Genomic DNA, 27,962 nt, shown 5'->3' on the forward strand with positions numbered 1-27,962 from the left:
CTCTAGATTTCGTGAATGATACATCTGCGATCTCGAACCCAGTAGTGTCGCAAGCGTGCCCCAAGTGCAGTGAGATACCACCTTAACTATTTCTCTATCCCGGCTATTGGGCGTTCTACCTGCCCAGACCCAGGGCTAGGCAAGCGTCGGCCTTTTGTTTCGACGTTCGATCTTTCTGGCAGCTGATCGTGAATTGTCTGATTATGACGAGGTAACTAAGCATGTGGCAGTAGACTAGGGCGGACGGGAAGCACTGCCAGTGCCGACCGAGGGGAAACTTTTATTACGAAGAAAATAAGGTGCACTGTTACAGGTAACGTTTGTAACTCCTGCCTATGATATAACCCTTGGGTCGAAAAAAGCTGTCATTTTTGGCTATCGTAAATGGAGACACAGTAGGGGGTGTGACTGAAAAATGGGTACATGTATATCTATCATTTTCAAGAAGCCTGAAATGGCATGAAGCATTGGAAAGAATGCTGATTCTAAAGCAAAATATAGAGAACGTTTTCATGTAAGAAAGCTGACAAAATGTCCTGCAGAATGAAAGAATATATACTGTTGGTGCAGAAACGTTGACAAAACATTTCATCAACATCTTTCATTGACGTCGTCAAATAAAGATGGTCAGAATGGTGTAAAAATGTTTAAAGAGCAATTATCATGTTGCTTTCCTGTATCTATCTGAGGTGAATAAAACGGAGAAACTTCAATGTGGACGTTGACTGGACTTAATGAATAGTTATACAACATGCATAAATGGTATGAAGTGTGTGGTTATACGACCTAAAACCTGCACGATAAATCAACTGTGATATTAATTAAGCTTAAGATTTGTGAGGAAAATCATTTTGCAAATACATATATTACATTTATCGGCATTAAATTTTTTGCAAACACCGATGCAATATTTTGGTGTCACAATTAAGAAATGCCTTCTCATGAGCGCACAAAATGCCCGTATCGCCTGAGGAAAACTTTTGAGGGAAACAATACCGACATCTCCATAATGATTACCAAGAAGGGACACCTAGCTATAGACAGACCAGTGTGGCTCTTCTGCATTTTTCTTTGGTCCCCGCATTTATGTCAAACCCACAAGCTGGACAGATCGTTAAAGCCTGGGGCACAACCCGCCGTACGTGCAATTTGTCCGTACGTTTTTTTGTGGAGGCCACGTCCGACACGTATTCCTGAAAACGTGGTGAACGACTGGCAAGAGCAGGGAGGAAGTACGTCAACGCACGTCACTCGCACGGTTGCGCAAGGTGTAAGTACGTGGTCTGCACGCCACGCCTGGCTGCGAGCGGTTGCGTTCATCGTTCGTTACGGAAGTGGTAGGTGAGTTGCACGTGCTTACAACGTACGGTCTCTGTGCGATTACGGTCTCTGTTAACGTATGCAGGCCCTACTTACACGTGCTACTTACGTACGGTTTCCTTACTCGCATGGTGTAAGTGCGTTCAAGTGCGATGAACGTAAGTTTTTCGGGGATGTATATATAGGACGACCTTTCAAGGTCTTTCTTTTGGGCGGCTCTGGTCGAAGCTGCTACTGATGCAACTGACGGGCACTGCTGTCATAGCGAGACCCAACAGAATACCACCATTGCAATATTATTGCAATCATCCAGATGCTGTGTAGACGAAACATATATAATATCCGGAAAAGTACACAGCCACGCAGAAAAACGCACCCATACAAACACAGTGACATACACATACACACACGCACACACACACACACGCACACACATACACATAAACACACGCACACACATAACACACACACACACGCACACAGATACACACACACACACACAGACACACACACACACACACACACACACACACACACGCTCAGATACTGACAGACAGGGGCGACGCAAGAAAACAGGGCCTCCACATTTCTTGCAGATAATTACCAAAATGACACATCAATGCGCAACGTGAGGTCATATCATATAATCTCCAAACAAATCCTACGGTAGCATAAGATAGTATGACCATCAGGCGAAGGAGTGTAGTCGGCCTAGGAATGTGCATTGGCTTGTAGATTAAGATCAGTGACATTTTCTCAGCGCCTTGTATATTCAGCTACGATAGCCTTGGGCGTTGGCGGTTGATGTATGTTTTCTTTTGAAGAGCGGACGAATGTAACAAAGGGAACACTAAAATGACTAAGGCCATGTTGAGTTGATTCTATGGATGACATCCACGCGTGCATAAAAAAACCTTCCTGACCACTTAGATTTCATAATAAATGCAACTTTTTATTCGCACGCTCGCATCAGTTTTTGGATCCTCAGAGTATGTCATCCATATAATCAAATCAACATGGCCTGATGTGGAATCCTCCGGATGAATTAGTGTTATTACTGCTTTGTATAGTTCTCTTTGCTTAAGTACTTGATTATGTGCTCATTTCGTTTTCGGTTGTTTAAAGGAAGCCGCTGCCCACTACGACTGCTCTGCTCTCTTGTGTAATGTAATAGTACAAATTATGTACCGTTCTGTATTGTAAAATAGCACAAATTCAAATACAACTACAGGTGAAAGACACCATGTCGCAAGAAGACCACAAATTGAGGCAGCGAATCAGATGTGAGTACAAGTTTCTTTTTTAAAAATCATGTTAGCCAGTGAAATCGTTTCTAGATGTATTAACAGGGCCATACCAAATTGGCTTCAACAGAGGGCACATGCATGTGTATTTGCGGAAACAGCTTGGGAAATTCAGATTGTTTCTTTAAATAAAAAACAAAACAAAAACGATCGTCTGGGTCTTTAGGAAGATTTTGTTTGTCATATTGAAGACATTCGGTGAGAGGGATATTTTTATTCTATGGAATGATCAGACAAATGTCTGTTCTCTCCTGAAGGGTTGGATCTAACTAGCAAGAATGCATGAATAATGGCTATACAGATAACGTAACTGAAATCTTTTGTACCTTTTTTCCCCCCGACATGTACGTGTTTTCCTCCGCCAAAATAAAGATTCCACTATTGTACTCAATTATGAGAATTTTTTCTTTTTACCTCGCGTTTACAGACCGCCATGTAGAGAAGATCTACAAGGACCTTGAAGAGGTTTGTACATTCGGTATCGTCTTTACCAGCATTACAGGTTTGGGTTAGAATTATCTTAAATTTCTGGTAATCTTCGATTCACCTGTACGTTAGCATGAGTACGTGCGGGATACCACAGCCAATTTACCTTCGTGCAAACGGAGGCAGTGTTTCGGTTTATTTGTCTCTGTGTGTAACACTAGGGTGGGTCCAAGCTGACAGAATGTGAGACGGAAACAGGTGTGACGGTAACTGTAGCCTGGGTACCATCCCGGTAGTAGTTCTCTCCGGTAGTTTACTATACTCCTTGTAAAGTAGCTTCTCTGCGATACGTACAAAGACGAACTGTTGGACCAGGAAGAGATTTTCAACATAGGAGCGAACTACAACCCGGGTGGTACCCAGGCTGTTGTAAATAGAGACATGGGCAGGCTATCCCCACCCTGGTACAAAGTCCCGCAGGACTGAAGCGGGAAAACTCATGGACAAATTCACAGTTATAACAAGGAACTTTCATCCGATGAAAGATCCGTGGTTATAAATGAATAGAGATACGAAAAATCAGCAAAACTTCCGAATGGGGTATGAGATGGTGAGTGTGTCCAGGTTTGCATCCAACATGTTGGAAATGCTGACATCGTAATCACGTGAGCGCAAACAACCAATGAACTATTCTTACTGAGTCCTGTCGTTCTGTCCCAGCTCGGTTACCATGACAACGACCCCCTGAAGGTGACTGACCTGATCACGCTGGACCAGTGGCACTACTTCGGCCTCGAGCCTGTCGATGCCGCTATCAAGCTACTGGATGTCAGGTAATTTTACCACTTGCACACATCGGCTAAAACCACCCGCACCTTTAATAATGGGTCAAGAGGAAGAGGCCACCGTTTCTAGCTCCCCGGTTTGCTTGATCACAATAATCATCATGTTTTGATTGGCTTTCCGTGGTACTGTAGCACTTCCGGTGGGAAATTCATCATCATCATCATCACGGGCGGGAACTCGTACGAGTTAAAACCGGAAATTCTGCTATAGGAAGTAGAAAAGGGATCTGTGGATTTTCATTTTCATTGTGGTTAAAAAAGGAATATCTTTTTTCTATCAATCAGGGAAGGCGCGCGGGTCCTGGATGTGGGGGCCGGCATTGGGGGTGCCTCTCGGTACCTCGCGCACAAAACCAAGTGTCACGTGACCGCCGCTGAACTGCTTCCCGACAACCACCGCGTGGGGCAAGACCTGACGTCACGCTGTGGCATGACGGGAAGCGTGAAGCACGTGTGCGGTGACATCATCACTACAGAACTGGGTACGCGTCAGGTTGTGTTTTTCATGGGCGTCTCTTCTGTATCTTTGACACCAAGTTATGACGAGTTTAAACTTTCATAGATTTGAATTTATCATAGCATGGGCTTTGAAACAAATGCTAGTTAGAGAAGGGTGCGTTGACAAAGACATCCAGGTGATAAGATACGCCAAATAGCAAATACTCAAGCAACTGGATATGATTTTGGAAACGGTCAGACGTTTCAGGTAGAACCCTCTACCTTTCGTCAGTAACACTGAGCAAGATCGGGTTGAAGAGCAGGTTTATATCCTAACTATGGATTGATATGCAATAAGAGTCTTCATCGACGTAGAGAAATAGTTTTTGCGAAAGAAAAAGGAGAAAGAAACTTCTTCTATAAAAATTATTCTACTGAACAGCTCAGCTCAGCTAGTAACCCTCTTCGTTATATCTTTTTAACTGATTCGTCATGAGCCAGTACAGTCCCCTGATATCGAGAGATCAAAAGCTGTTTGAAACAAATGCTAATTAAAGGAGATTATGCAAAAAAAGAGCAAAAGCAACTGTTAGGCCATTTCTAATAGCATTATTCCACAGGGTACCTTAATTAGGACCTCCACACAAACGGTACATCGAGGCTTTTTGAAATATCTTAACTTGTATCTCTGAATAGATCTTTAAAGGACCTAAATACAGAACTTGACTCTCAACGTGTAAATTCATTATTTGGTCTTAGGTATTTCTTCACATAATTTATAACTCGTATGAAGTAAGATAACGCTTACGGACTACTGACCTTGAATGACCTTGCAGGTAAGCAGGAGTTTGATCACGTGATGAGCTTCCAGGTGATCCTCTATGTGGAGGACAAGCCCCGGCTGTTCCGTCAGCTCTACGACTCCTTGAAGCCCGGAGGAACCATGTAAGTGCTGTGCTGCTTTTTCAATTTAAAGTTTATTGCAAATTCTTGCCTGTGGGCTAATTGCAGGTAAAATGAGAGGTACAAACAATGCAAAAACAATATCAAATGTGTCTACTCTAGTCTAAAACTAGTAAAAAGCTAACTATAGATTCTGCGTTATTGGGTTCGACTCCTTTTTCGAAGCCAGTGGAAGACGAAACATCCCACCTTTTCTATTAGGTGTGGGTTTTGCGAAGTTAGAAGGAGAATTGTTTTCTTTTTGTCGGTGAATGTTAAGAAGTTTGGATGGAATTTGGTGGCATCTTCAAACAGCTCTTTTCTTTCGTGATCGTGGAAAGAGCAGTTTGACATTAAATGTGTTTCGTCTTCCACCATGTTTGACGTGCATTGTTTGCACGCACTTTCACACACAGGTAGCTTCTTTAATGAGCCGAGGGGAATGCAGTGTAACTTCCACCATGGATCATGTAGGTCTGTTTCCCGACCCTATGTCGGAGGGACGGTCCTTACCGAAGCTAGATACTGATTTTCATCTCAGCCAAGTTAGGAAAGTCCTGTTCAGTGCTGTTCACGAGATCGGTGACAACGATAGTGGATTTGAACCCGGGACCTCAGGGTCATGGACCAAACACCATTCAGGTGTCTGGTCCAGATCTCATAGGCCTTAGTTCGAATCCTGTCGACATGCTATTCTACTGATATTGTGCCCTTATGATTACGAAGGCTTCTAACACGACCTTCCTCTCTCCATATCATCATCATCATCATCAGTCACTGCATTCTGCATCTGTAGTCTTTGGAAAGTTCCCACTCCACCCCGGTGCAAAAATGTGTACATGACTTTGTTTGGGGAGGTGAAGGGTATCCGCAGGTGATTCAATTTGCAGCCTCTAAACAATGGTTCCCTATACAAAAAAGAGGAGAAAGCAACTGTTATTAACTCAACTTTCTGACGTTACTGGCACACAAACATACCCTCATATGAAAGCCCGACATCTCAGCTATCCGACAAACCACATTTCGGCATGAATCTAACGGTGAAAACTTCAGGGAAACTGAAAGATTGACCCATGACCTCAAAACCGCACCACAACCCAGTGAGGAGGCCATGTGCTAGGACAAAAAAGTCCCAACTTTATACCCCCTAAAAACCACACAAACTCAGCTTTTTGGCCCTAATCACAAAGTAGAAACCCTCCCCTGTCACACCCACCTCAAAACTGCCAGGATTTCTACCCATTTGACCAGGAAAAAAATCTTGAAGTTTTAGGCCCTGAACTATATTCAATTTGCATGGCGGATTGACTGGCGGATCCCCTGAAGGGTGTTGTAAGGAGAGGGTTGGAATCCGCCTTCCAATACCGTGCCCTAGAGAAAGTGGATAACAACACACTTCTACCATGTGCACATCTTAAAAGGTTTTTTTTTATCTCCATGAAAAATTTGAGATATAGTTTTTTGTGTGTGTGTTTGTGTGTGTGTGTGTGTGTGTTTCCGGATATTTCTTGTCATCATAACTCAAGAACCTCTTGATGGATTGCCATGATATTTGGTATATAGGTAGGTGTTGGGAAGACGAAGGTCAATGTCAATTTTTGGTTCCCTGGTATGTGACCTTGGTACTGCAGCAGATATTCCGTTTTTTGTATCTATTGACCTGGATGTGCTATGGTCTTGATTTTTTGTTGGCAGCTAGCTTGTGACGTAGGGAATACGTGGTATATGTTTGGGTCCCCTGGCAGGTTGCTCTGGAACTGCAGAGGCGTTTATCTCAAAATCTTCTAAGGAGGATAACTGGACAAGGGAACGACAAATTTAGATGATATTTGGTATGTAGGTAGCTTTGACAGAGATGTACATAATCAAGTGCAAATTATGCAAACTGGCACTTAATTTGCATAATTAATTATCGAAATCTATATTTGTAGTGTTTGCCATTGTGGGACTCAAATACCTGTCATATATGTAAATTGTGACTGGTGGAACATTAACAGATATCAATTATCGAAATACGTCCCTAATTTGCATAATTAATGTAAAGTGCTATGATTGTTGTAAATGGTAAATTATTGCACGATCAACATTGTGACCAGTGTAAATTATCTAAATGTGTACATAACCAAGCATAGATTATGTAAATGTGGAAATCATTTACATAATCAGACTATTTCAAGGAGATATGAGGCCTCCGAACTCTTGCTCTGCTTAGCGCCATATTCTCCTTTACAGATTTTTTGAGGAGTTTTACCGCCTGAAGGATGTTGAGAACTCTGACGAGCAGGCGGCGCTGGACTTCTTCCTGCTGTGCGTCAACACCATGCCGACTCAGCAAGACTACAAGCAGCTTCTGGAGGACGCCGGCTTTCAAGTCACGGTCAGGTTTTTCCCACATTACTAAAACTACCCCCCCCCCCCCCACACACACACATCTGTACCCTTGCTTTTGTACTCGCTCTCTCCCCAACACCCTGCCGACTCATCAGGACTACAGACAGCTTCTGGAGGATGCCGGCTCTCAAGTCACGGTGGGGTTTCTCTCGTCATACTTTATTACAAGGGGCTGATGTATTGTTTTTCGCATCTTTCTCTCTCCTTCTTTTCCTATTTCTTTCGCTCTCTCACGCCCCTCCCTTCCGGCGCCAGGGGTTAATGTCGACAGTGTGATGGTACGATTTAATTTTTTTCTTCTTGTGACGATGACTTTTCGTCTAGATAAATGAGCGGATTTGTTTATTAAGATTCACAGAATGAGACCTGAGAGGTGCGGGCAGCAGGATTATACATCCTTTAGGTGAAAGGTCACCATTACAGACATGCACAGAATTAGCATTTTGATGCCAATGAAGATGGCTTGCAAAAGTGTAAGAAGCCTTTTTGTTGGGAAATGTTGGCATTTTGGGGTCGGAAATTATAGGTAGGGGATCTGGCTATTTTATTTCGTGAGAAAAATAGGCTTTCTACCATGTTTGGAGTGTTTTAGACAGTCTAGAGTATGTATAGTTTGGGTGTTATCAGGGAGGTCAAAGGTCACTAGCGTTTCTTATTCTGTTTGTGGGGGCGCATTGCGCCGAACCGAATGTTTTCAAAATCGCCATATGCACTCTTTAGAAGTCAGACTTGCCTGCCAATGTGAGATTTTCACCAACTAAACCTTAGGTAGGTGACTTTTGACATCCTTTTTCCTACATCTTATGCATGCAACAGGTGCCTGGCAGCCATTAGAGGTCTGTACCCTTTACAAGGCCCACTCCTCCAGCGTACAGTTCAAACAAGCTATAAACTATAAGAAATAAGCAAATAAAAACTTATTACATTAAGATATTGTAACAAATAAACAGCTATTACAAAATAATAGCCAAACAAAACAACAGTAAAGGGATCAATGTCACCAGACCGTGACTAGATACACTAAAGATAAAAACGAATGAAATGAGGTAACTATAGGTTGACTATGTTGGGCAGCATTTGCAACAATAATTTGAAGATTCACTGACATAAAGCTATGGCCCCTGCAGGTTCACGACAATTCGGACGCGTACAGCGAGTACACGCACGGGCGCTGGGAGAACTGGGACCAGCAGCGCGACAAGTACGTGCGGCTGTACGGGGAGGACATGGTGGACGGCTGGCTCAAGCTCATCGTCACCACCAAGAAGCTGTGCAACGAGTTCGGGCTGGTGGGAGGGGGGCGCTTCCTCGCGCGTAAAGTCTGAAGACATACTGAGTAATTATACAGGTTTGCGATTATCGCATAGCAAAACCTGTCTTGAATTTGCTAGGGTCCATGAGTGGCGTCATGTTGGTTGTTAAACCATTTTTAAAGATGGTTCAGTCTACTCGTCTAGCTTTGATGATTATTACCTTCACTAAGAAGGTTTTTTGTAGTGTTCTATGTAGCGGTGCAATGTAGTTTGTGACTTGGCAGCATAATTCCAGAAATTATGGGCTGATTGATAATGTAACCATTTTTGGTGGTAGATAGGCTCTTCTGCTCAGGAAGAAGTGACATAAGATATTAAGACAGGGTTAAAACATGTGAAGACGAGACATACTGTAAATGCAGAAATGTTCGCGATGGATTAATGTTCGCAGTTTTCGCGGTGACCACTTTACCGCGAAATTAAAACCACCGCGAACATTTTTCTTTAATGGTAGTAGACTGCAGTCTATGGTGTTGCCGCGAACTTAAATCCACCGCGAAAAGTCCCTTTTCCCGCTACCGCGAAATAAAATCCCCGCGAACTTAAATGCATTTACAGTATATACATCTAAAGACACAATCGGCCTTAATCTAAATGCATTATTTTCTTACATTATCTTGCCTCATTGTTTAATGTGGGGACTACTCACCATTACAACCCTCCCTCCCAACATCTGTTTGGAGATTTATGTACAAATAAAACGGGCACTACATCTGAGATGGAAATCAAATTTTTGAAGCGAGTATTTCTGTTTATCTAATGTCATTGGTCCATACATGTATATCAATAGGTGAAGCTTTGACAGTTTATTTTTCAAGATTATATTGATTACATTTTTTTTCTATTTGTGTGCAAAGCTAAGCTTTAAAAGTATGTTTTGTCGAACCATTACGCGAGGAATTCGGTTTCGGGTTCGCGTAAACAGACGACGAAGCTTAATTGCAAAACGTTCTGTAGACACCGAAGCAGGTGTAGCCAGAGGAACCGTTCTCATTGCAGTTCCAGTCGGCACCGAAAGACGTCGCTGTGCAGAGGTTGCCAGTGAGCACCCTTTCAACAGACACTGCATCAAAACAGAAGCAGAACGATGATATTTGACTTGTTGTCAATAGCAACGTCAATGACGTCAAAATGACGTCATAAAATGACGTCATGAAATGACGCCATGCGTATCTAAGATACCGGTTGGGCTCCGCCATCTTATATCCACCAACTTGAATTTTCAAAGATATGTTTTTTTGCGACACATAATCGCAAAAGGCAATGGGAATAGACTTTGGATGAAAAAATGTCAGGTAGTTACAAATTCTAAAGGATAATAAGTTAGTTCATATGGCCCGCCATCTTGGATTTTGGCCGATGACGTCATAAAAGTAGCATGGTTTATGCATATTTAATAATGAAAGATATTCTAGATAACATGAGATTTTATTCATTCAAGAAGGTAGCAGCAGTATAGCAAATAAACGTGAAAAATATTATAATTAGAAATAATTGTTAGAACCGAAATTAGCGATTTTCGTCAAAAATGCCTGTCAACAAACGGCAACACGAAAAAATGGCAAATTTGTAAAATTTCTCGACATTGTTGCCAAGTTAAGTTTAGCAAAACTTATCAAATTTGGTGGCTATAGGGTAAGCCATTTTGGCGTTATGCAACATAAAAATTTTTGCAGGCCTCAAAACCCTCCCCCCTCCGTCTGAATAGGGTTAAAGTTGTGTTCACACATGCGTGTATAAATCAAGTCCGCACGAGGCCCTTATGCAAGTCTTAGCCTCTACCGGGCTCCGTAGGTCGTTGGAAAAATGGTGGAAATTGGACAAATATAGACTCCCCCACGGATAAAGGTGAACAAGCTTTACCGCCCTGAGGTACGAACTTGGCTACTTGCGTTCTTATTGGCGCGTATCCAATTACCTCAGGATGGTAAAATATAGACACATCTGTATCTGTATCTATATAGCCGGTATAATCGCCCTCCTCCAGCGTCTAACACACCAGCTTAGCAGGCACGCGCCGCGGCAGCAGCTGGTTATATTACACTGAACGACATGTCACACCTAACTCACGTGACTATTGCGTATAACATACCATATAACATAACATGCCAAACGAGTTAGCTGGCCGAGGACTATGGTTTGCCTTCCAGCTAACTCGGTTGACATGATAATTCTCTATGTTTGTCCAATTTTTACAGTAACTATTTTTCCAGCGACCCGTGGAGCCTGGTAATGGCTAAGACTTCCATACGGACCTCATACGCAATTGAATATGTATACGCACGTGTGAACCAACCTCAATTATATCGCAAGCGCGTTGCATTCAGGGTATGTCCTTCGGTGGCACCGAGGCAGAAAAACCGGTTCACTTCACGTCCTCACGCCACCTCATTAGCGAGCATACCACCGGGATAGCCGTGTTGGGCCGAGTCTCCACCCCGTGGTTTCTACTCTTTCTCTACAATTATAGTAGGTAAGTTCAATAATACGTCATCGTACTCCAACCGAAAACTAAAACTGGTGACAACGTTGTCTTATGACACAGTTCATCCTTGAATTCGCCCCAACAAAATACTGGAGGTACTGCATGTAGATATGGTTATGTGTATGCATGCACCTGAGGTATCTAGGTCGGCTAATCAAGTATCCAAAGGGAAAAAAAGTTGTACAATGTGGCATTTATATTTTTGATATATTTTTCTAGTGATATGATATTCTTGGGGCAAAGGCTATGCTTTAAATTGGGTTGGTAAAGCGAGGTTGGTGGGGTTGTCAACGTTAGACCTGTCAGGAACGGACAGCCAAGCTTCTGAGAAGGCCCACATTGGAGTACAGTCAAACCTGTCTATATCAGGACTGACTCAAGGGACTGGAGAAATGTGGTCGCTATAGACAGGTGGCCACTGCTACACATGATTTCAGTACCTACTGATCTTTCTCACCAAGTAACATTGTCTCGATTATATATATATTGTAGTAATAATAATATATATATAAATTGTTGTAGTACACATATATAAATATATATATGCATTATATCTATCTAAATTTATATCTATCTATCTATCGGTCTATCTCTATATATGTATGTGTTTGTATATATATATATATATAGAGAGAGAGAGAGAGAGAGAGATAGATAGATATAGATAGATATAATGCATATATATATATATATATATATATATATATATATATATATATATATGCACGTGTGAAGCCACCTCAGTTATATCGTAAGCGCGTTGCGTTCAGGGGACATGTACCGCCGTTAGTACAGAAAAACCGGTTCACCTGTCGCAACCCCAGCTGCGCACCTACGGGCCAGCCATGTTGGGCCGAGTCTGCACCCCGTGGTTTCTACGCTTCTCCTACAGGCCAATTGTAGTAGGTCAATAGATCGTTTTCACAATGACGTCACAGTCGCGTTCGAACGTTCGAACGGCCATGTTGGATGATAAGCGGCTCGATCTCCTGATGGCTGTGTGTGCACGTGGTGGACTCGTACGTGGAAAGAAGCCTTTTTTTTTATTCAGAAACAGACTGGATGTTTGTCGTGCTAACTGCGAGTTCCATAAACACAGGACACGGCCTACTCGCCGTTTCTATTCAACAATATTACCTACAGTCCGTCTGCTTTTCAATAACTTGATTAAACCACTCTCCTACCAGCCCACCAACAATAGCCCTGCCGCGGAGTTTGTGCATGCTTTCTTTTATTTTTTGGGAGAAAGTTGGTTTCTGGTACAGGGTATGTCATGGACGTATACCATGTTACACGAAAATGTCAGCAAGCTTGTTCTATTTCTTCTTCATAAAACACGGGACATCGCGTCCTGAGCTGTGAATGATATTTTCACCAGTACTGCCCCCAATGTTCTGTCGATAATCAAGCGAGGATTAAAAATTGTTTGGCTTGTTCACGAGGAACGAAATTCAAACTTTTTTTTACCCACGATTGTGTAGCTGGTAGAACAAAACAAAAATTTCTTCAGTCGCAAACTTTACCTAAGGCAAGACAAAACATGTCAATACACCCCTCACGCGCATCTCAATCGTTGTGTCAGTTTTACGCTCAGCACGGCCCAGTACGCTTACCTAAATGTATGAGGTGAGGTGTGTATTGTGCATACGACTGGTACATGATCATATGAAGAAAAATGTCAATACGGACCTCATATGGACTTGATATATACGCTCGTGTGACTGCACCTGAAGGATGCGGTCACACATGCATGCGTATACATTCATGTCCGTATGAGGTTCGTATGAAATTCTTAGCCCCCACCGTGCTCCACAGGTCGCTGGGAAAATAAAATTGGACAAATATATACAGATAACATGCCAGAGGAGTTAGCTAGGTCGCAAACATACTCCCTCGGCCATCTAACTTCTCTAGCATGTTATCTGAGTGTCTATATTTGTTTAATTCCTGCTTTTTCCCAGTGAGATATGTGAAGCCTGATAGAGACAAATATTCTATAGGGACCTCATATGAACTTTGATAAAGATTCTTTATTGAGACACGACAAAGGTACAGAGACTTTCGTAAGGTCTACATGTATAACAGAAATACGCACGTGTGACGGCACCCTTTCACAAAACTTTGACAGCCCCTTCCGTATCTCGCACGATTTTAGTATTGAATCGACAAAGTGTGGCGTGTCTTCCAGCGAGCTTTGCACTTGTGGCGAGGGAAGTTTCTACAAGTCTGGTCGAGTTCTGTCACCTCCATGCCGCGACGGGCACTAAACGCAATTTGGCATCTGACTAAACATGTGCTAAGCATTCTCAGAGTTTGAATTTTCAGTATTAAGTGCAACGTTACAGTCTGTCGCAATAACGTCAGCGCTAGCAGCCCTGATTCGTATGTTTAACGTTAGTTGATCAACTGAATTGTAATTTTGTTAACAGACCTTTCTAATAGACATGTTGACAAAGCCAAAATACGGAAAAAAGACGCGCGCACGAACTTATTTAATACCACTATCCCGCTGGCCCCCACTATCCGCTTGCCTCACGGAGTTAGGGTCGGGGAAGCGCTAAATCTTGCCCCTTGTTAGGCAAGTGGACAGTGAGGGCCAGCTCGTGCGCGCATGCGGTGGGGATTGGTAGCTAGTCCTCTGCACGCCGCCTGTCAGTAAAAAATATCACCCAGGGTAGCGGGCCAGGTACAGTGAATGATCGCGGTTTTTGCGAGGCCGCTTCACCGCGAACTCTAAACCACCGCGAACACTCCATTTCCCGCTACCGCAAAAGTAAATCCTCGCGATCGGCACCAGCATTAGATCGATAAAAAATTGCCATTTTTAAAAGTATATAGATCAAGACGTATTATTGCAACTTTGTCCTGATTATTGCAACCTTGGCTACATCACTTAATGATTCACAGAATGGAGACAAAACAGCACACTTGAACCCGCAAGTAACTTTGACAGCGCCGTTCTGTGTTCTAGTCATCCAGGTTATCATCCAACATGGCGCCCACGCGTGATCGAACGATTTTCGAACGTTCTGTGAAAACGATCTATTCAATGATAGCTTCGTGCTTCTGCCGCAAAACTTCCCTGGGAGCCAGACAGGACCGGGTAGCTAGCGAGGTTTGTTAGCAAGTTTTGTTCCGGGAGCCAAGGCAGTCAGCCCGACAATCTCACATTAGCACTCCGGGGGAGTTTAAGCCCGAAGGAGTTATCGCTACCCTTTCCCTTTCGGGATAAAGGGTAGGTCCTAGCTGCCCGATCCCGGATGGCTTCCAGGGTACCGCAAAACTAAAACTGCACTGATGACAACGTTAGCTTGTGACGCAGGCCATTCTTGAATTCGCCCCAACAAAAACGTATATCTAATGCACCTTAGGTATACGTATTTAGGTCGTCTAATCAAGTATCCGAAGGAACAAAAAGTTGTACTATGTGCCATTTATATTGTTCTGGTGATAAGATACTATTATGGCAAAGGTTATGCTTTAAATTTGGTGGGCAAAATGAGGAGGGTGGGGTTGGAAAGAGCTGTTATTATTGGCCAGCCACGTTTCTGCAAGGCCTGTAAACGGTGGCACATTGTAGTAGTTACACTACATAATTGTAGTGCAGCAGTAGTAGTAGAAGTCGTTATAATATTATCTAACATAGAACAACAATACTGTCGTGTGTAGTAGTTGCACTACATAACTGTAGTGCAGCAATAGTAGTAGAAGTCGTTGTCATATGTCTAACATTACAACAACAATACTGTCGTGTGGGCTCGGAATTTAGAGATGCCGGGTTCGATACTCGCCGTGCCACCGACGTTGTGTCCTTGGGAAAGGTACTTTACACGACCTTTGAATTACTCCACCCAGGTGTAAAATGGGGTATCTCAGTCCGGTCGGGGAGGTAGATACTACCTTTACCTTCTGTCTGTACTCGTGGTACATTTGAAATAAGTAACTAACTTGAGTGCAGTGCCACATTGTCCCACCCTCACACTCAGGGTTGACATCGCGGCAAAGCCTAACGATATCACCCCTGACAATTCAGCCAGGGTATTTGGGTATTTGGGGCGCCCTGCTTATGAATATTAATGAGCTTGCCTGATTTGTCGCGGGCCAATCAGCGACCGGATTGCAAGTTTCGAACAAACAGCGTACGGAGCGGCGTGTACAAAGATCTGTTTATCTTTGCGTGATGGTAATGTTTTTTTTTTCGTATGCTAGGTCGGTACATGTATACGGTGATGCCGTGGTTACCCTATACCCACAGAACCGACAATGTTAAATTTGGTACCTGATAAAGACGTCTGGACGCTGAAAGAACGTTACGCCGGTACTGTTATCTTGCTCTTGAATATTAATGAGTCGCCTTATATGGCGCCTTTCCGAGCTTTCGACAACAAAAAGCCAGTTGGTTAGAAGCCACGCCCCAAATACCCAAAAACCCTGGCTGAATTGTCAGGGGTGATATCGTTAGGCTTTGCCGCGATGTCAACCCCTGAGGTGTGAGGGTGCATTGTCCTCGTCTATCACAAGGCAAAACAAGAGTTCGGAGACCTCATACCTCCATGAAATATTTTGATTATGTTAATGACAGGGGGCCCAAAATTGAAAATTGACCTTGACCTTCGTCTTCCCAACACTTACCCACATATCCAAATATCATTACAATCCATCCAGGGGTTGTAAAGTTATGCTTACCACAAATATGCGGAAACACAGACAGACAGACAGACAGACAGACACACACACACACACACACACAGACACACACAGACAGACACACACACACAGACACACCAAAAACTGAACCTCCATTTTTCATGGAGGTAAATACTGTCATTTCGCATCTGACCTTAGACCCACCATACTACGTCGTTTTAATCAGATACGAGCATGCTAGAATGTGTTCCAGGCAATTTAACATGTGGCTGCGGCCTCTGTATACAAAAGCTTAGGCAGTGGGCCTATCTGGTCACGCATCATGATCAGCAATTTCAACCAAATGGAGAGAATGACAATGGTTCGTTAAATATTTGAATGTATTCTTATGTTTTACGCCAAAAATAGTTACTCAAGCAACTGGATATGGTTTTGAAACGGCCAGACGTTTCGGAAAGAATCCACTTTCCTTCGTCAGTGACACTGAAGTGATCTGCAAGAAACAGGTCTTTTATACTCTAACTATGAATGAAGACAATTTCAGATGTCCAATAGGAAAGGTTGTAAGACAATTCAGACTGAAGACAATTTGGATTCCAAAGAAAACAAAGGTAAGCCAAAGTCAAGCTGAAGACAATTTGGATTTCAAAGGATATCAAGGCTAAGACACAGTTAATGCAAATGAGTCAATTTGCTCCTGTTGTTTTAGTTACAGGAGCTAAAAGTTTTGTTGTTGGGGGGGGGGGGGTAGTGCTATGTCCATGTCTTATGTTTTTATTTTGCAATACTGCCGTTACGTTATAGTAGCAGAAGGAGGGGGGGGGGGGCTCTGGGCTGCAGGGACCTGTTTACATACATATATGTACAGTAGAAGCCAGTTAATTGCACAACGGATGAACGCACACTTCTGTTAACTGCACGGAATTCCAAAATCCCAAACCGATGCGGTCCAGCTAGATAACTTCGTATTATTGCACCAGCCGGATAATTGCGCGAAATTCACTGGCAAATAGGCCGTGCAATTAAGCGGCTTCTACTGTATTCTACTTTTGTATTCTACTCCGAACCAGTCTCCAGTGCAACCCGTTTTGGTGTTCCCTTTGTTACCTTAATCCACTCTTTAAAAGAAAAAAAATCAACCGCCAACGCCCAAGGCTCGCGTAGCTGGATAAACAAGGTGCTGTGAAAATGTCACTGACCTTAAATTCCAATACAAGCCAGTATGCCTCCTCGCGGAGACCAGGACGCATGTGCAGCGACAGGAATTCTAGGTAATATCTCAAAGGTCAAGTCGCCGAAAAAGAAAACAAAACTCTTCTGGACGCTGTTATGCAAATAGAAAAAAAACAATGGTGGAAGCAAGAATTTAGACAAACCTCTGGTTGCAAAATCTGTTCCTACATTTTCAGTATCACAAAGAAGCGAGAAGAAGTCGAGTTCACTTAGTATACTAGTAGAATATGATCCTTGTGTTAGTTGACATTGTAAATATGCCATGTATTTCTCAACTATCATATTGTTGTGACCTGTACTTAACCCGTTGGGTATATATATATGTACAATAAAGGTCTTTTTTTTATTCATTCATTGTTTTCTTTTTCGGGGCCTTTACCTCTGACAGATTACGTAGAATTCCTGTCGCCGCAAAAGCGTTCTTATCTCTGTGAAGAACATACACACCCCTAGGCCGGCTTCACTCCTCTGCCATGCCAGCTTTTTGATACTATCTTATGCTACCGTAGGATCTGCTTGGAGACGACCTGACCCCAGGTTGGGCGGGGATACGGGATTGGTCTGTCCCGAGGCCAAACTAAACAATAGCACGCAAAAACGTCCGCACGCAGTGCTGCCTCACCAACGCAATACCCGCTCGCATAATCTATATCATTATCCAGAATTTATTTTGACCACAAATATCCAAAAACACATAGACATGCAAACGAACGCGCGCATACACACACAGAGACACGCACAGACACCGAGCGAGGGAGAGAAAGAGATCGAGAATAAGAGAGAGAAAGGGAGGGGGCGCAAGAAAACAAGGTCTCCATTTTTATTGGAGATAATTACCAAAATGGCGCATCAATGCGCAACGCGAGGTCAGTTAATCTCCAAGCAGATCCTAGGGTAGCATGAGGTAGTATCAAAAGCTGGCAAAGGAGTGTAGTCTGCCTAGGAGTGCGCATTGTCTTGGTGATTAAGGTAAGTTACATTTTACAGGTCTATTCAACTACCTGAGCCTTGGGCGTTGGCGCTTGATGTTTTGTTCTGAAGAGCGGATGAATGTAACAAAGGGAACACAAAGCCCAAACGGGTTGGACTGGAGACTGGTTCGACAACCATGCAACCGTTCTGTACATGTTGATTTGGGTGATGGGCGATGGGCACCTTAAAGTTAAGGGGATGTTGTCCAATAACGCAAGATCCTTTGACAATGTCCCGAGTTTCACAAATATGTAACTTGTTCTTCGTTATTTTCTATTTATACAAAGACGTAAGGTCGAATTTTGCCAGTCATGGTTATAGATATATGTAAACGGGGGTTCCTACAGCCCCCCCCCCCCTTCCACTACAATCAGCATTCCGACACTAAAACACCTGCTGGCGCAAGTGATCCGTCTTTTGCCGGGATCACTCTCCAGATCATCAACGCACATTTCACCGAGTAAAGATACTTTGCTGAATTCAGTAAATGTGATGAAATGATTAGGTCCAAGTAGACAACTGTTTTGTATCAATTTGTGTCAACCCTAATTACAAATCTACATAATTGTAGGGCGTTCACAGGTGGTATACCCGCCCCTACCATTCTTGCATTACCTGATCTCCATTCAACAGAGGAAGACCCCAGATCGGCCTGACCAGAAACTCAGTACATTGTGTAAGTCCTTTCCGGCACAGCCTTGTAGTTTATGGTTGTAGGGGCTAAGGGGGCAAGGCTGTGTATTCTACAGTCTTTGGAATGAGCTCGTTTTTGAATGGTTTAGGTCTTGTTTCCCATAGACTGTGTTTCATAATAAGGTCGAATCCTCAGGATGTATAACTTCGTTAGTTTCCCCATTCTACTAGACAGGGTCTCACTGCGCTCTCGCTGCGACCTAAATTGGATTAGTGTAACCCTTGGCTTCGTAATTGAAACGTCATTCAAAATGTAAATATAACTGGAAAGACAACAAAACACGCAAAGCGTAAGCCACAACTACTGTGGAAAGGCAGTAAGTATAACGTAGTGTGTTTCGATCTAGCCTGTTATTGTTCTTCCTCTTATCATATGTATAGTTGTCTTTGTTTACGTTACAATGTTTTAATTTTATTCTCGGTTGTTTGAAGGCAACCACAGTGCCCACTATGACTGCCTGACTCTCTTAATGTGTAAAGTGTACTGGTACAAATGTTCTGTTCTGTATTTTAAAATGACATAAGTACCAAATTGCAACTACAGGTGACAGTCAACATGTCTAAAGAAGACCACAAGCTGAGGCAGCGAATCAGATGTGAGTACAAGTTTCTTTAAAAAAACTAACATGTGGGACCGCGTAGCGCAGTGGGACCGTGTTCGCCCCGTGACCGAGAGGTTGCGGGTTCGAATCCGCCTGACGTGTCACCGATCTTGTGCCCATGGGAAAGGCACTTTACACGGCTTTCCTCACTATACTCAGGTGAAAATGAGTACCTAGCTTCGACTCACGGTGATTTACAACATTCACCCTGACGGGAGACCTGGCGCATATGAAAGGGTATGTCACCCCGTAAGGGGCGGTATAACCCTGTCGTGTGTAAACATGTGCGAACACGTGCGATCACGTCGACCGATGATGTATGTTCGTCTGTATCTCTGTGGATCTGCCGCTACCAGCCAAAAGCTGCATAGGCAGATCCGTGTAATGAGTTGTATCATTGTCAATAAAGAAATAATTAAATAAACATGTTAGCCTGTCAAATCGACTCTAGATGTATTACAGGATCTACCAAAAGAGCTTGAAAAGAGGGCGCATGTAGTTAATTTGTGCACACATAGTCGGGCCCAGCGAGTGTTTGCCGCAGTCGTTACAATTTTTTTTCATTATAAAAAGACGTTGTTGATTAGCATATCATACAAAAATCGACCGCCCAGATCTTAAGGAAGTTTTGTATCTGACATATGGAAGACTTGCGGTGTGAGGGATATTTTTTGTTGTATGGAATGATCAGACAATTGCCTGTTATCCCTCGGGGGGGTTGAACTAGCTGGCAACAATTCAGTGATATACTCAGATAGTTGTTTAGAATCGTAACAGAAAGCCTTTGTATTTTTTTCCTACATGTACGTGTCGGCCAAAATGAAAATTCCACTCTTGTATTCAACCATGAGAATATTTCTTTCATCTCGCGTTTACAGACCGCCATGTAGAGAAGATATACAAAGACCTTGAAGAGGTATGTACATTTAGTATCTGTCTTAACCAGTTTTTCAGGTTTCTGATAATCTTCGATTCACCTGTACATTAGCATGAGTAGTGGTGCGTACCTAAAGCCCGGACTTGGAATTGGACCCCAAATGTTTAGGTCCAAGTCCAAATAAACCTAACTGTCCGGAGCCAAGTCCGGACTTGCAAAAAGCTATCTGTCACTTATATTTCTTTTTTTTGTTCTAAACCATCTAAAACCTTCCATAGACAGTGAAATTTGCCCTGGCAAAAGACCCAAAAAAATTCATGTTTACACTGGCTGTATATGATTTGCATGTATTTTTTACATTGCATTTCAATTCATGCTAACATGCAATTTTATATGCACCACCCCCCCCCCTCGTCCTCAAAAAAGAAAAATTTCTAGTGCACATAATACGCAATGATGGGTTCAGGTCCGGACTTAAAGTCCGGACATGAATCTGAACTGCTGGACCTGAATCCTGACCTGAACCTGAATATGAGTTTAGGTACGCACCACTAAGCATGAGCACCTGCGGGATACCACAGCCACAATTACCTTCGTGCAAACAGAAGTATTGTTTCGGTTAATTTGTCTTGGCGTGTGTGGGTCCATGCTGATTGGCTGTGAGACAGAAACAGGTATAACTAGAGTCTTGTTGGGTGGGCAGGCTGTCTCCACCCGTTTCAAAGTCAGGCAGGACTAGTGAAGCGGGAAAACCCACAGGCAGAATGAGCCAGCAATTCACAGTTATGATGAGTAGAACAGGAAATTCGGAAAAAAAATTTCAAATGACGTATGAGATCGTGGATTCCTCGTGACAAGCGTGTACAGTAGAAGCCGCTTAATTGCACACCCAATTTGCCAGTACATTTCGTGCAATTATCCGACTAGTAACTGCGACAACAAAGCATAGTTAGTTAACTGGACCTCACCACCATGGGACTTTGGGATTCCGTCCAATTAACAGAAGTGTGCAGTTATCCGTTATGCAGTTAACTGCCTTCTACTGTAAGTGATACACAGTACTACAACTCCAGGTTTAACCTGCAACATGGCGGACAATACTTACATCGTGATCACGTGAGCGGAAACGACCAATGAAAAATGTTCTTACTGAGTGATGTCGTTCTGTCCCAGCTCGGTTACCATGACAACGACCCCCTGAAGGTGACTGACCTGATCACGTTGGACCAGTGGCACTACTTCGGCACCGAGCCTGTCGACGCCGCCATGAAGCTACTGGACATCAGGTACTGAAAATTCAGTTTATTAGCTAACATACACGATAAATACATACGGAGCTAATAATCTTAGTACTAGTTAAAACCACACATCCAAGACCTTCCTATGATTTCGCTCCCAAACCACCCGCACACATCCAGGACCATCTCACTTCTGCTCCCGACCACTCTTCATTCAGAACCTTTCCACGCTCTCTGATTAAGCCTTTTCACTAATTCAGGACATATCCTACGATTTTGCTATAGATAACTCCTCCTTAAGCCCCAGTCACACATTCAGGACATTCTAGGTAGTTCTAGTAACACATGTACATGAAAGTTACAAAAACCGGGCGTATTGCTACAGTGTAACAGTGCCATGGAAACCCACACAAGAGTCAGCGACAGTCACGAGATCTTACGATTTTGACCGGCCGATAGCACCAACCTTCAAGTTGGCACGCGGCGCGGCAGCAGCTGGTTATATTACACTGAACGACCTGTTATACCCAGCTTTTGCACATCTATCTGCAAATGCCCTTTAAAACTAAAAGTGTTCTTATTTTTTTATCAAACAGGGAGGGCGCGCGGGTCCTGGATGTGGGGGCCGGTATTGGGGGTCCCTCTCGGTACCTTGCGCACAAATCCAAGTGTCACGTGACCGCCTCTGAACTGCTTCCCGACAACCACCGCGTGGGGCAAGACCTGACGTCACGCTGTGGCATGACGGGAAGCGTGAAGCACGTGTGCGGTGACATCATCACTACAGAACTGGGTACGGGTCAGGTTGTGTTTTTCCTGGTCGTCTCTTTTGTATGTTTTTCACTTATTTGTGACTTTCACCGATTGTAAGTACAGCCGCCTGACATAGACAGCAAAAGCTGTTTGAAACAAATACTTATCAGTGAATGAGATTATAGAACAGTACCTGTTAGGCGACTTCTAGCATCATTGAACTAAATAAACGGGACCTCCGGAAAATAAATGATATGATCCAGGCTTCTAAAATATTCGAATTAAGATATCTTACAAATGACAAAAAACAGAAAACGAATCTGAACAAGTGATTTTTTTTCGATATAAGGTATTTGAGTGTATCCTATGTATTTGTTATCCAAAAGTTTCTTTGGTTAGGCTACCTTTTATTTGTTTGATGTTGATATATATGTCTGGGGTTTTCCTCATATCGCATTAAAAGGCGCCAGTATAGGCGACATGTCTCGCTTCAAACTTCGTTTGAAATAAAATGACGCCTGAAGACTATTGACCTTGAATGACCTTGCAGGTGACCAGGAGTTTGATCACGTGATGAGCATCCAGGCCATTTACTATGTGGAGGACAAGCCCCGGCTGTTCCGTCAGTTGTACGACTCCCTGAAACCCGGAGGAACCATGTAAGTGCTTTTTATGTATCTATCCACTGAGATTTACCACATTCGCTGAAGGATTGACATAACAGGTGACTATCACCGTGTCAAGATGTCAAAATGGACGGAGACAATACTGTACGTTTTGATCCACTCAAACGTGTCCGGGGTTTGGCTTACTTCAAACACGGGACCTCCATGTAACGTTCTATCAGAGGGACGGCCCTACCCGAAGCTAGGTACTCATTTCAGACTGTCTGAAGTTTTAACTTCAAAGAAAATCGTGTAAAGTGTCTCTATAAGGGCCTCTTTCTCACCCCAAACGCCCCATGTAAGTGCATTTTAATGAGCTAAGATGGATGCAGTGTGACCTCCTATGGATCATATGATATGGGTTTCTTTCCCATTCCTATGTCCTGTCCGAGGGTTATGGGACTAAATATCTTTACCGTCTTTCTCTACTTTACAGCTGTTTTGAGGAGTTCTGCCGCCTGAAGGATGTTGAGAACTCTGACGAGCAGGCGGCGCTGGACTTCTTCCTGCTGTGCGTCAACACCATGCCGACTCACGGGGACTACAGGCAGCTTCTGGAGGACGCTGGGTTTCAAGTCACGGTCAGGCTTTTCCCACATTATAAAACTCCCCTCTCATCTTTCTCTTGCTTTTGTACCCGCTCCCTCCACCTCCGTTCTGGAGGACGCCGGGTCTGAAGTCACGGTAACGCTTTTCTCGTTATACTTCATTCCGAGGGGCTGATGTATTGTTTTCGTCTCTTTCTGTTAAGCTTGCTACCGTATTCTAGCTCTCTCGCGCTCCCTCTTTCCCCCTCTCAATCTCTCTCCCCCATATCTAGATCTTATTCTCTGTATGTACATACATGTCTCTAAAAGTATCTGTGTATGTATGTAATTCCAAAGGACTGAAGTGTCTTTCTCTCACTCCACTTTTTCTCGTTCTCTGGGTGTCTGCGTGAGTTTCTGTAATGCGGTTCACCGTCTCTATGTTCTGTCAGAAGATGACAGACTTCGCCCCTTCGCCAATACTGCTATTTCGGACCATCGGTCTAGTCTGAGCATGTATGTAAAAGGTTATTTTCGGCATCGTAGACAGAGACAGACTGGCAGACAGACAAATAGATCGACAGACAAGCCATTTTGATAAGATTCAGTCAATTTAAAGGTCGATGAAAGTTTCACAATCAGATGAACGATTTCCGTCTTTTGAGTCTCTACAACTTGGTCCGGATGCTTCAAGACATAGATGAGTAGATTTTGGCATTTATTGACTAAAATCTTGCTTCTGCAGGTCCACGACATTTCCGACACGTACAGCGAGTACACGCACGGGCGCTGGGAGAACTGGGACCAGCAGCGCGACAAGTACGTGCGGCTGTACGGGGAGGACATGGTGGACGGCTGGCTCAAGTTCATCGTCACCGCCAAGAAGCTGTGCAACGAGTTCGGGCTGGTGGGAGGGGGGCGCTTCGTCGCGCGTAAAGTCTGAAGATCAATTTGAAGATGGTTCTTTGATGATAATAAAAACTACCTCCACCAATATGGTTATGTTTTCTTAGCGTACTTTGTAGCGGGTGTTTTCGTTTTTTGGTATAACCCCATACATAATGGGTGTGAAGACAAATTTGAATAAGGTTCTACTCGTCTAGCTTTGATGCTAACTACCCCCACCAAGAGGGTTATGTTTTCGAAGCGTAGCACTACTATGTAGCGGGTGTTTGTGTTTTTATTCACCATCACCCCAGAAATTATGGATGAAAAGACCAATGGGTGGGTTGATGATATAACTATTTTTGGTGGTGAACAGGCTCTTGTGCTTAGGAAGAAGTGATATAAGATTTTAAAACAGGAGTCAAATATGTGAAGACTTCATTTTATTTTCTTTGATTATCTTGTCTCATTGTATGATATAATATGGCAGCTACATATCATTACGACCCTCCCTCCCAACATCTGCTTGGAGACTTATGTACTAATAAAACGGGCACTATATTTGGGATAGACATCAAATGTTTGAAACGAAGATTTCTGTTTATTTTGCCATTGGTCCATGCATACATGTATATTAGTAGGTGAAGCTTTGCTAGTTTATTTTTTCTCAATTATTGATATGTTTTATTTGTGTGCAAAGCTAAGCTTTGAAAGCATGTTTTGGCGAAACGTTACGCGATGAAACTTTGGGTCCACGTAAACGAACGTAGAAGCCTTTCTGTAAAACTTTCGTTAGCCACGGAAGCAGGTGTACCCAGACGAGACGTCCTCCTTGCAGTTCCAGCCGGGACCGCAAGACGCCGCAGTGCAGAGGTCGCCAGAGAATGCCCTCCCAGCAGGCACTGCATCAAAAGTAAAACAGAACAAAATTGCTCATAAGCTGCTTCGCGATTTAAACTGCGCACGCTCAATGAGATACATTGTGGGTAATATACATACCGAAGTTGAATGGCCATTAGACATAAATGAAACACGTCAGTACTTGCATTAAGAATGGTCTAGACAAAAGATGTCGGCATATTAGTGGTAGCCACTTTTGACCTGGCACATGCGCAGTTCAGGCCGATGGTCTTTAAGATACATGATTTATCTAATTGCAAATTTAAAGGAATGTAAATTTTTGTATGACATTGAGATATCTAAAACTTGGGAACTTATCTTGCACCGACGAGCTGCCTGGGTTTGTTATGTATTTCGTTGTCTGCAATTTCAATGAATCTAAACTTTTAAAAGAGTGTTACGTACTTTGGCACAGGAAGGCGTCCGGCATGTCCGCACACACCCAGCCGGAAGGACAGGGGTTTGGGTCGCACCAGTTTATATCTTAAAAGAACAAAATTCAACAGATTCTTAGGCCGAAAAACTAAGTATTCTGTCAGAAGCAAAGTTGAACTTGCCCAAATTTTTGGTTGACAAATGATGGCAAATCAATTTGACATTTGATATTTGTAGTTTGTATAGTGCAAAATTTCAGTCCATCTTTTGTGTTGAAAATAACAGCTCAACTTTGCTTTACAATGAACCATGTTATATGAACGTTCAAGATGGATGACATCTTTGCAACTTTTTTTTTATTTTGGTACTGTTCAAAACAACAGATCCAGTGTGGACCGTTGTTAGCCTGGAACGGACGGACGGTATACTGCTTTTGCCTAACTAGTTAACGAAATGTATGGGCGACTGACCGTTGGCAGAATTTCAAGATGATTAGACAGATACCAATCATTTAACATGTCATACAAAAAGTAAGTACTGTCCTACAGTACATGTATTTCAAACGAAATGAGGAGTTACCTGTTTCACAGCTGTTCCCCGTGAATCCAGGTGGGCACTGACAGGTGTAGCCGTTCACGTGATCCACGCAGGTGGCGTTCTGAGGGCAGGGAGAGCTCTGGCACTCGTCAATGTCTGAAAGTGGAAATGCAAAATAATCTGTTAGATTCAAAGTTCTAAAAATTGGAAGAATACACATTTTATGTAATTATACTCTGTCTGTGAGACTCGAATGTGAAAAACGTTTGATTTGCCTAGTATAGGATTGACCACCTATTTTGACACTCTTATAAGGCTAAGTTCTTTCACCATGCATTCGGTAGGTTGTGAGTTCGATCCCTGGGCGAATCACATCAAAGACTTTAGAATGGTACATGCTGCTTTCTCAACTTATGATTCAGCGTTTCAGGGGAAGGGTATACGTATGGTGGTTAAGTTGAACACGCCGACCACTACCAGTGAACCAGTCACCTGCTTTAGTGACTGCATGAACAGTTGTGTGGCCCATGTCTACAGATAAGAATGAAGTATGGGTACATAATCTGTTTACTACTGGACTTAAGCTCACATTTTTTTCAATCATATATGTTTTATAATCTGGTTACATTTTCTGTTGGTTTCCCTTTAAAACTGAAGCAGGATTTTTAGTAACCCTCCGGACATCGTTATTTAGACCAGTCCCATAAAATCCTTCCTGTACCAGACGGTGCTGGACGTCGCTAATCCCCGCACTATTTTCTACTCACATATATGGCACCTGTCTCCGAACCAGCCGGGCTCACACCGACAGACGTAGTACGGCTGGTGATCACAGTTGTCGTGGCAGGAGTAGTACGTCTCGTGATCCTCACAGGTCCCGTGGACACAGGGAGAGCTACTACAGCTGCTGGGTTCTACAGAAAGCAAACACAGTATCGTGGTATGTGCATGAAATGCGTCTAGATTAACATCGTCACAATAATCCACATCCACCTCATCACCAACATCGTCATTTTTATCATCTTCATCAACATCATCATCATTATCATAACCATTTCGGGTGTGTCGCATGGATCAATCAAGAACGTAGTATTTGCATCCAAAACAATTGAGAAAATTATTCCTTAATCTCCCTGAGATTCAGTGAATGTGCATTAACCAGAAGCATTGAAATCAAAGATAATACTACTCACTAGGGGCAGTTATCAACCAAAACGATGGAAAGGAAAGACGTCTTGGTATACGTAAGTTAAGATTATGAAAAAGAGAAAAGAAATCATGAGAGAAGTATGAAAGTTAGAAACGATGACCCTGGTCGAGGTTATGTAGATATAAATGTTTTCATGCTTACTTGCGCACAGGGCAAACATGTCGCTTAGTCCTGCCCCCCGAACTTCTGGGTTACGAGTTACAACATCAACTCCATTTGCGCTGTGGTCAGTGCTCCAGTTGGGACGGTAAACGAAAGTGTCGTGAAGGGCGGGACATAGTTGAGCGGTGTTCGTTGTGCACAGGTGGGCGGACAGGATCAGGAGAATAGCGTTGCTGATTTCATCGGCACTACTCGTTATGCAGCCTGGCGCCCAAAGTTGAC

The 27,962-nt window shown here is 43.2% G+C and overlaps 3 protein-coding genes across 3 annotated transcripts in view; 2 read left to right on the forward strand and 1 right to left on the reverse strand.

Moving 5' to 3' along the window:
- Nucleotides 1-9,325, forward strand: part of LOC118414654 (phosphoethanolamine N-methyltransferase 1-like) — an 11,811-nt gene extending 2,486 nt beyond the window's left edge. Inside the window, exons 2-8 of the mRNA XM_035818844.1 lie at nucleotides 2,552-2,603; nucleotides 3,052-3,089; nucleotides 3,771-3,883; nucleotides 4,181-4,377; nucleotides 5,170-5,278; nucleotides 7,508-7,652; nucleotides 8,794-9,325. Of these exons, the coding sequence (XP_035674737.1) occupies nucleotides 2,564-2,603; nucleotides 3,052-3,089; nucleotides 3,771-3,883; nucleotides 4,181-4,377; nucleotides 5,170-5,278; nucleotides 7,508-7,652; nucleotides 8,794-8,991 (840 nt within the window). The 5' untranslated portion in view covers nucleotides 2,552-2,563 and the 3' untranslated portion in view covers nucleotides 8,992-9,325. The remainder of the gene's footprint in view (nucleotides 1-2,551; nucleotides 2,604-3,051; nucleotides 3,090-3,770; nucleotides 3,884-4,180; nucleotides 4,378-5,169; nucleotides 5,279-7,507; nucleotides 7,653-8,793) is intronic.
- A 2,075-nt stretch (nucleotides 9,326-11,400) lies between these two features.
- On the forward strand, nucleotides 11,401-25,135 carry LOC118414685 (phosphoethanolamine N-methyltransferase 1-like). The gene is made up of 8 exons (XM_035818885.1): nucleotides 11,401-11,448; nucleotides 19,554-19,605; nucleotides 20,490-20,527; nucleotides 21,662-21,774; nucleotides 22,323-22,519; nucleotides 23,030-23,138; nucleotides 23,581-23,725; nucleotides 24,417-25,135. Exons 2-8 carry the CDS (start codon nucleotides 19,566-19,568, stop codon nucleotides 24,612-24,614), a joined length of 840 nt encoding a protein of 279 aa, XP_035674778.1. The 5' UTR covers nucleotides 11,401-11,448; nucleotides 19,554-19,565; the 3' UTR covers nucleotides 24,615-25,135.
- A 166-nt stretch (nucleotides 25,136-25,301) lies between these two features.
- LOC118414674 (fibropellin-1-like) lies at nucleotides 25,302-27,956 on the reverse strand. Its single transcript, XM_035818872.1, has 5 exons — nucleotides 27,720-27,956; nucleotides 27,136-27,282; nucleotides 26,411-26,524; nucleotides 25,862-25,939; nucleotides 25,302-25,458 (listed from the first exon to the last, which is right to left on the reverse strand). The coding sequence occupies exons 1-5, from the start codon at nucleotides 27,736-27,738 to the stop codon at nucleotides 25,349-25,351; spliced, it is 468 nt and encodes a 155-aa protein (XP_035674765.1). The 5' UTR covers nucleotides 27,739-27,956; the 3' UTR covers nucleotides 25,302-25,348.
- Nucleotides 27,957-27,962: the final 6 nt, after the last annotated feature.

Source organism: Branchiostoma floridae, chromosome 4 (assembly GCF_000003815.2).
Source record: "Branchiostoma floridae strain S238N-H82 chromosome 4, Bfl_VNyyK, whole genome shotgun sequence".
In the NCBI taxonomy this organism is placed as follows: Eukaryota; Metazoa; Chordata; class Leptocardii; order Amphioxiformes; family Branchiostomatidae; genus Branchiostoma; species Branchiostoma floridae.

Excerpts from the sequence above, each read along its gene's own strand:
- LOC118414685 (XM_035818885.1), top strand. The coding sequence starts at position 19,566 with ATGTCTAAAGAAGACCACAAGCTGAGGCAGCGAATCAGAT. Across the intron at positions 19,606-20,489 it reads GCTGAGGCAGCGAATCAGAT|ACCGCCATGTAGAGAAGATA; the intron begins GTGAGTACAAGT and ends TCGCGTTTACAG. Across the intron at positions 20,528-21,661 it reads TATACAAAGACCTTGAAGAG|CTCGGTTACCATGACAACGA; the intron begins GTATGTACATTT and ends GTTCTGTCCCAG.
- LOC118414674 (XM_035818872.1), bottom strand. Across the intron at positions 26,525-27,135 it reads CGGAGACAGGTGCCATATAT|ACATTGACGAGTGCCAGAGC; the intron begins GTGAGTAGAAAA and ends TTCCACTTTCAG. Across the intron at positions 25,940-26,410 it reads GGGGAACAGCTGTGAAACAG|ATATAAACTGGTGCGACCCA; the intron begins GTAACTCCTCAT and ends TGTTCTTTTAAG.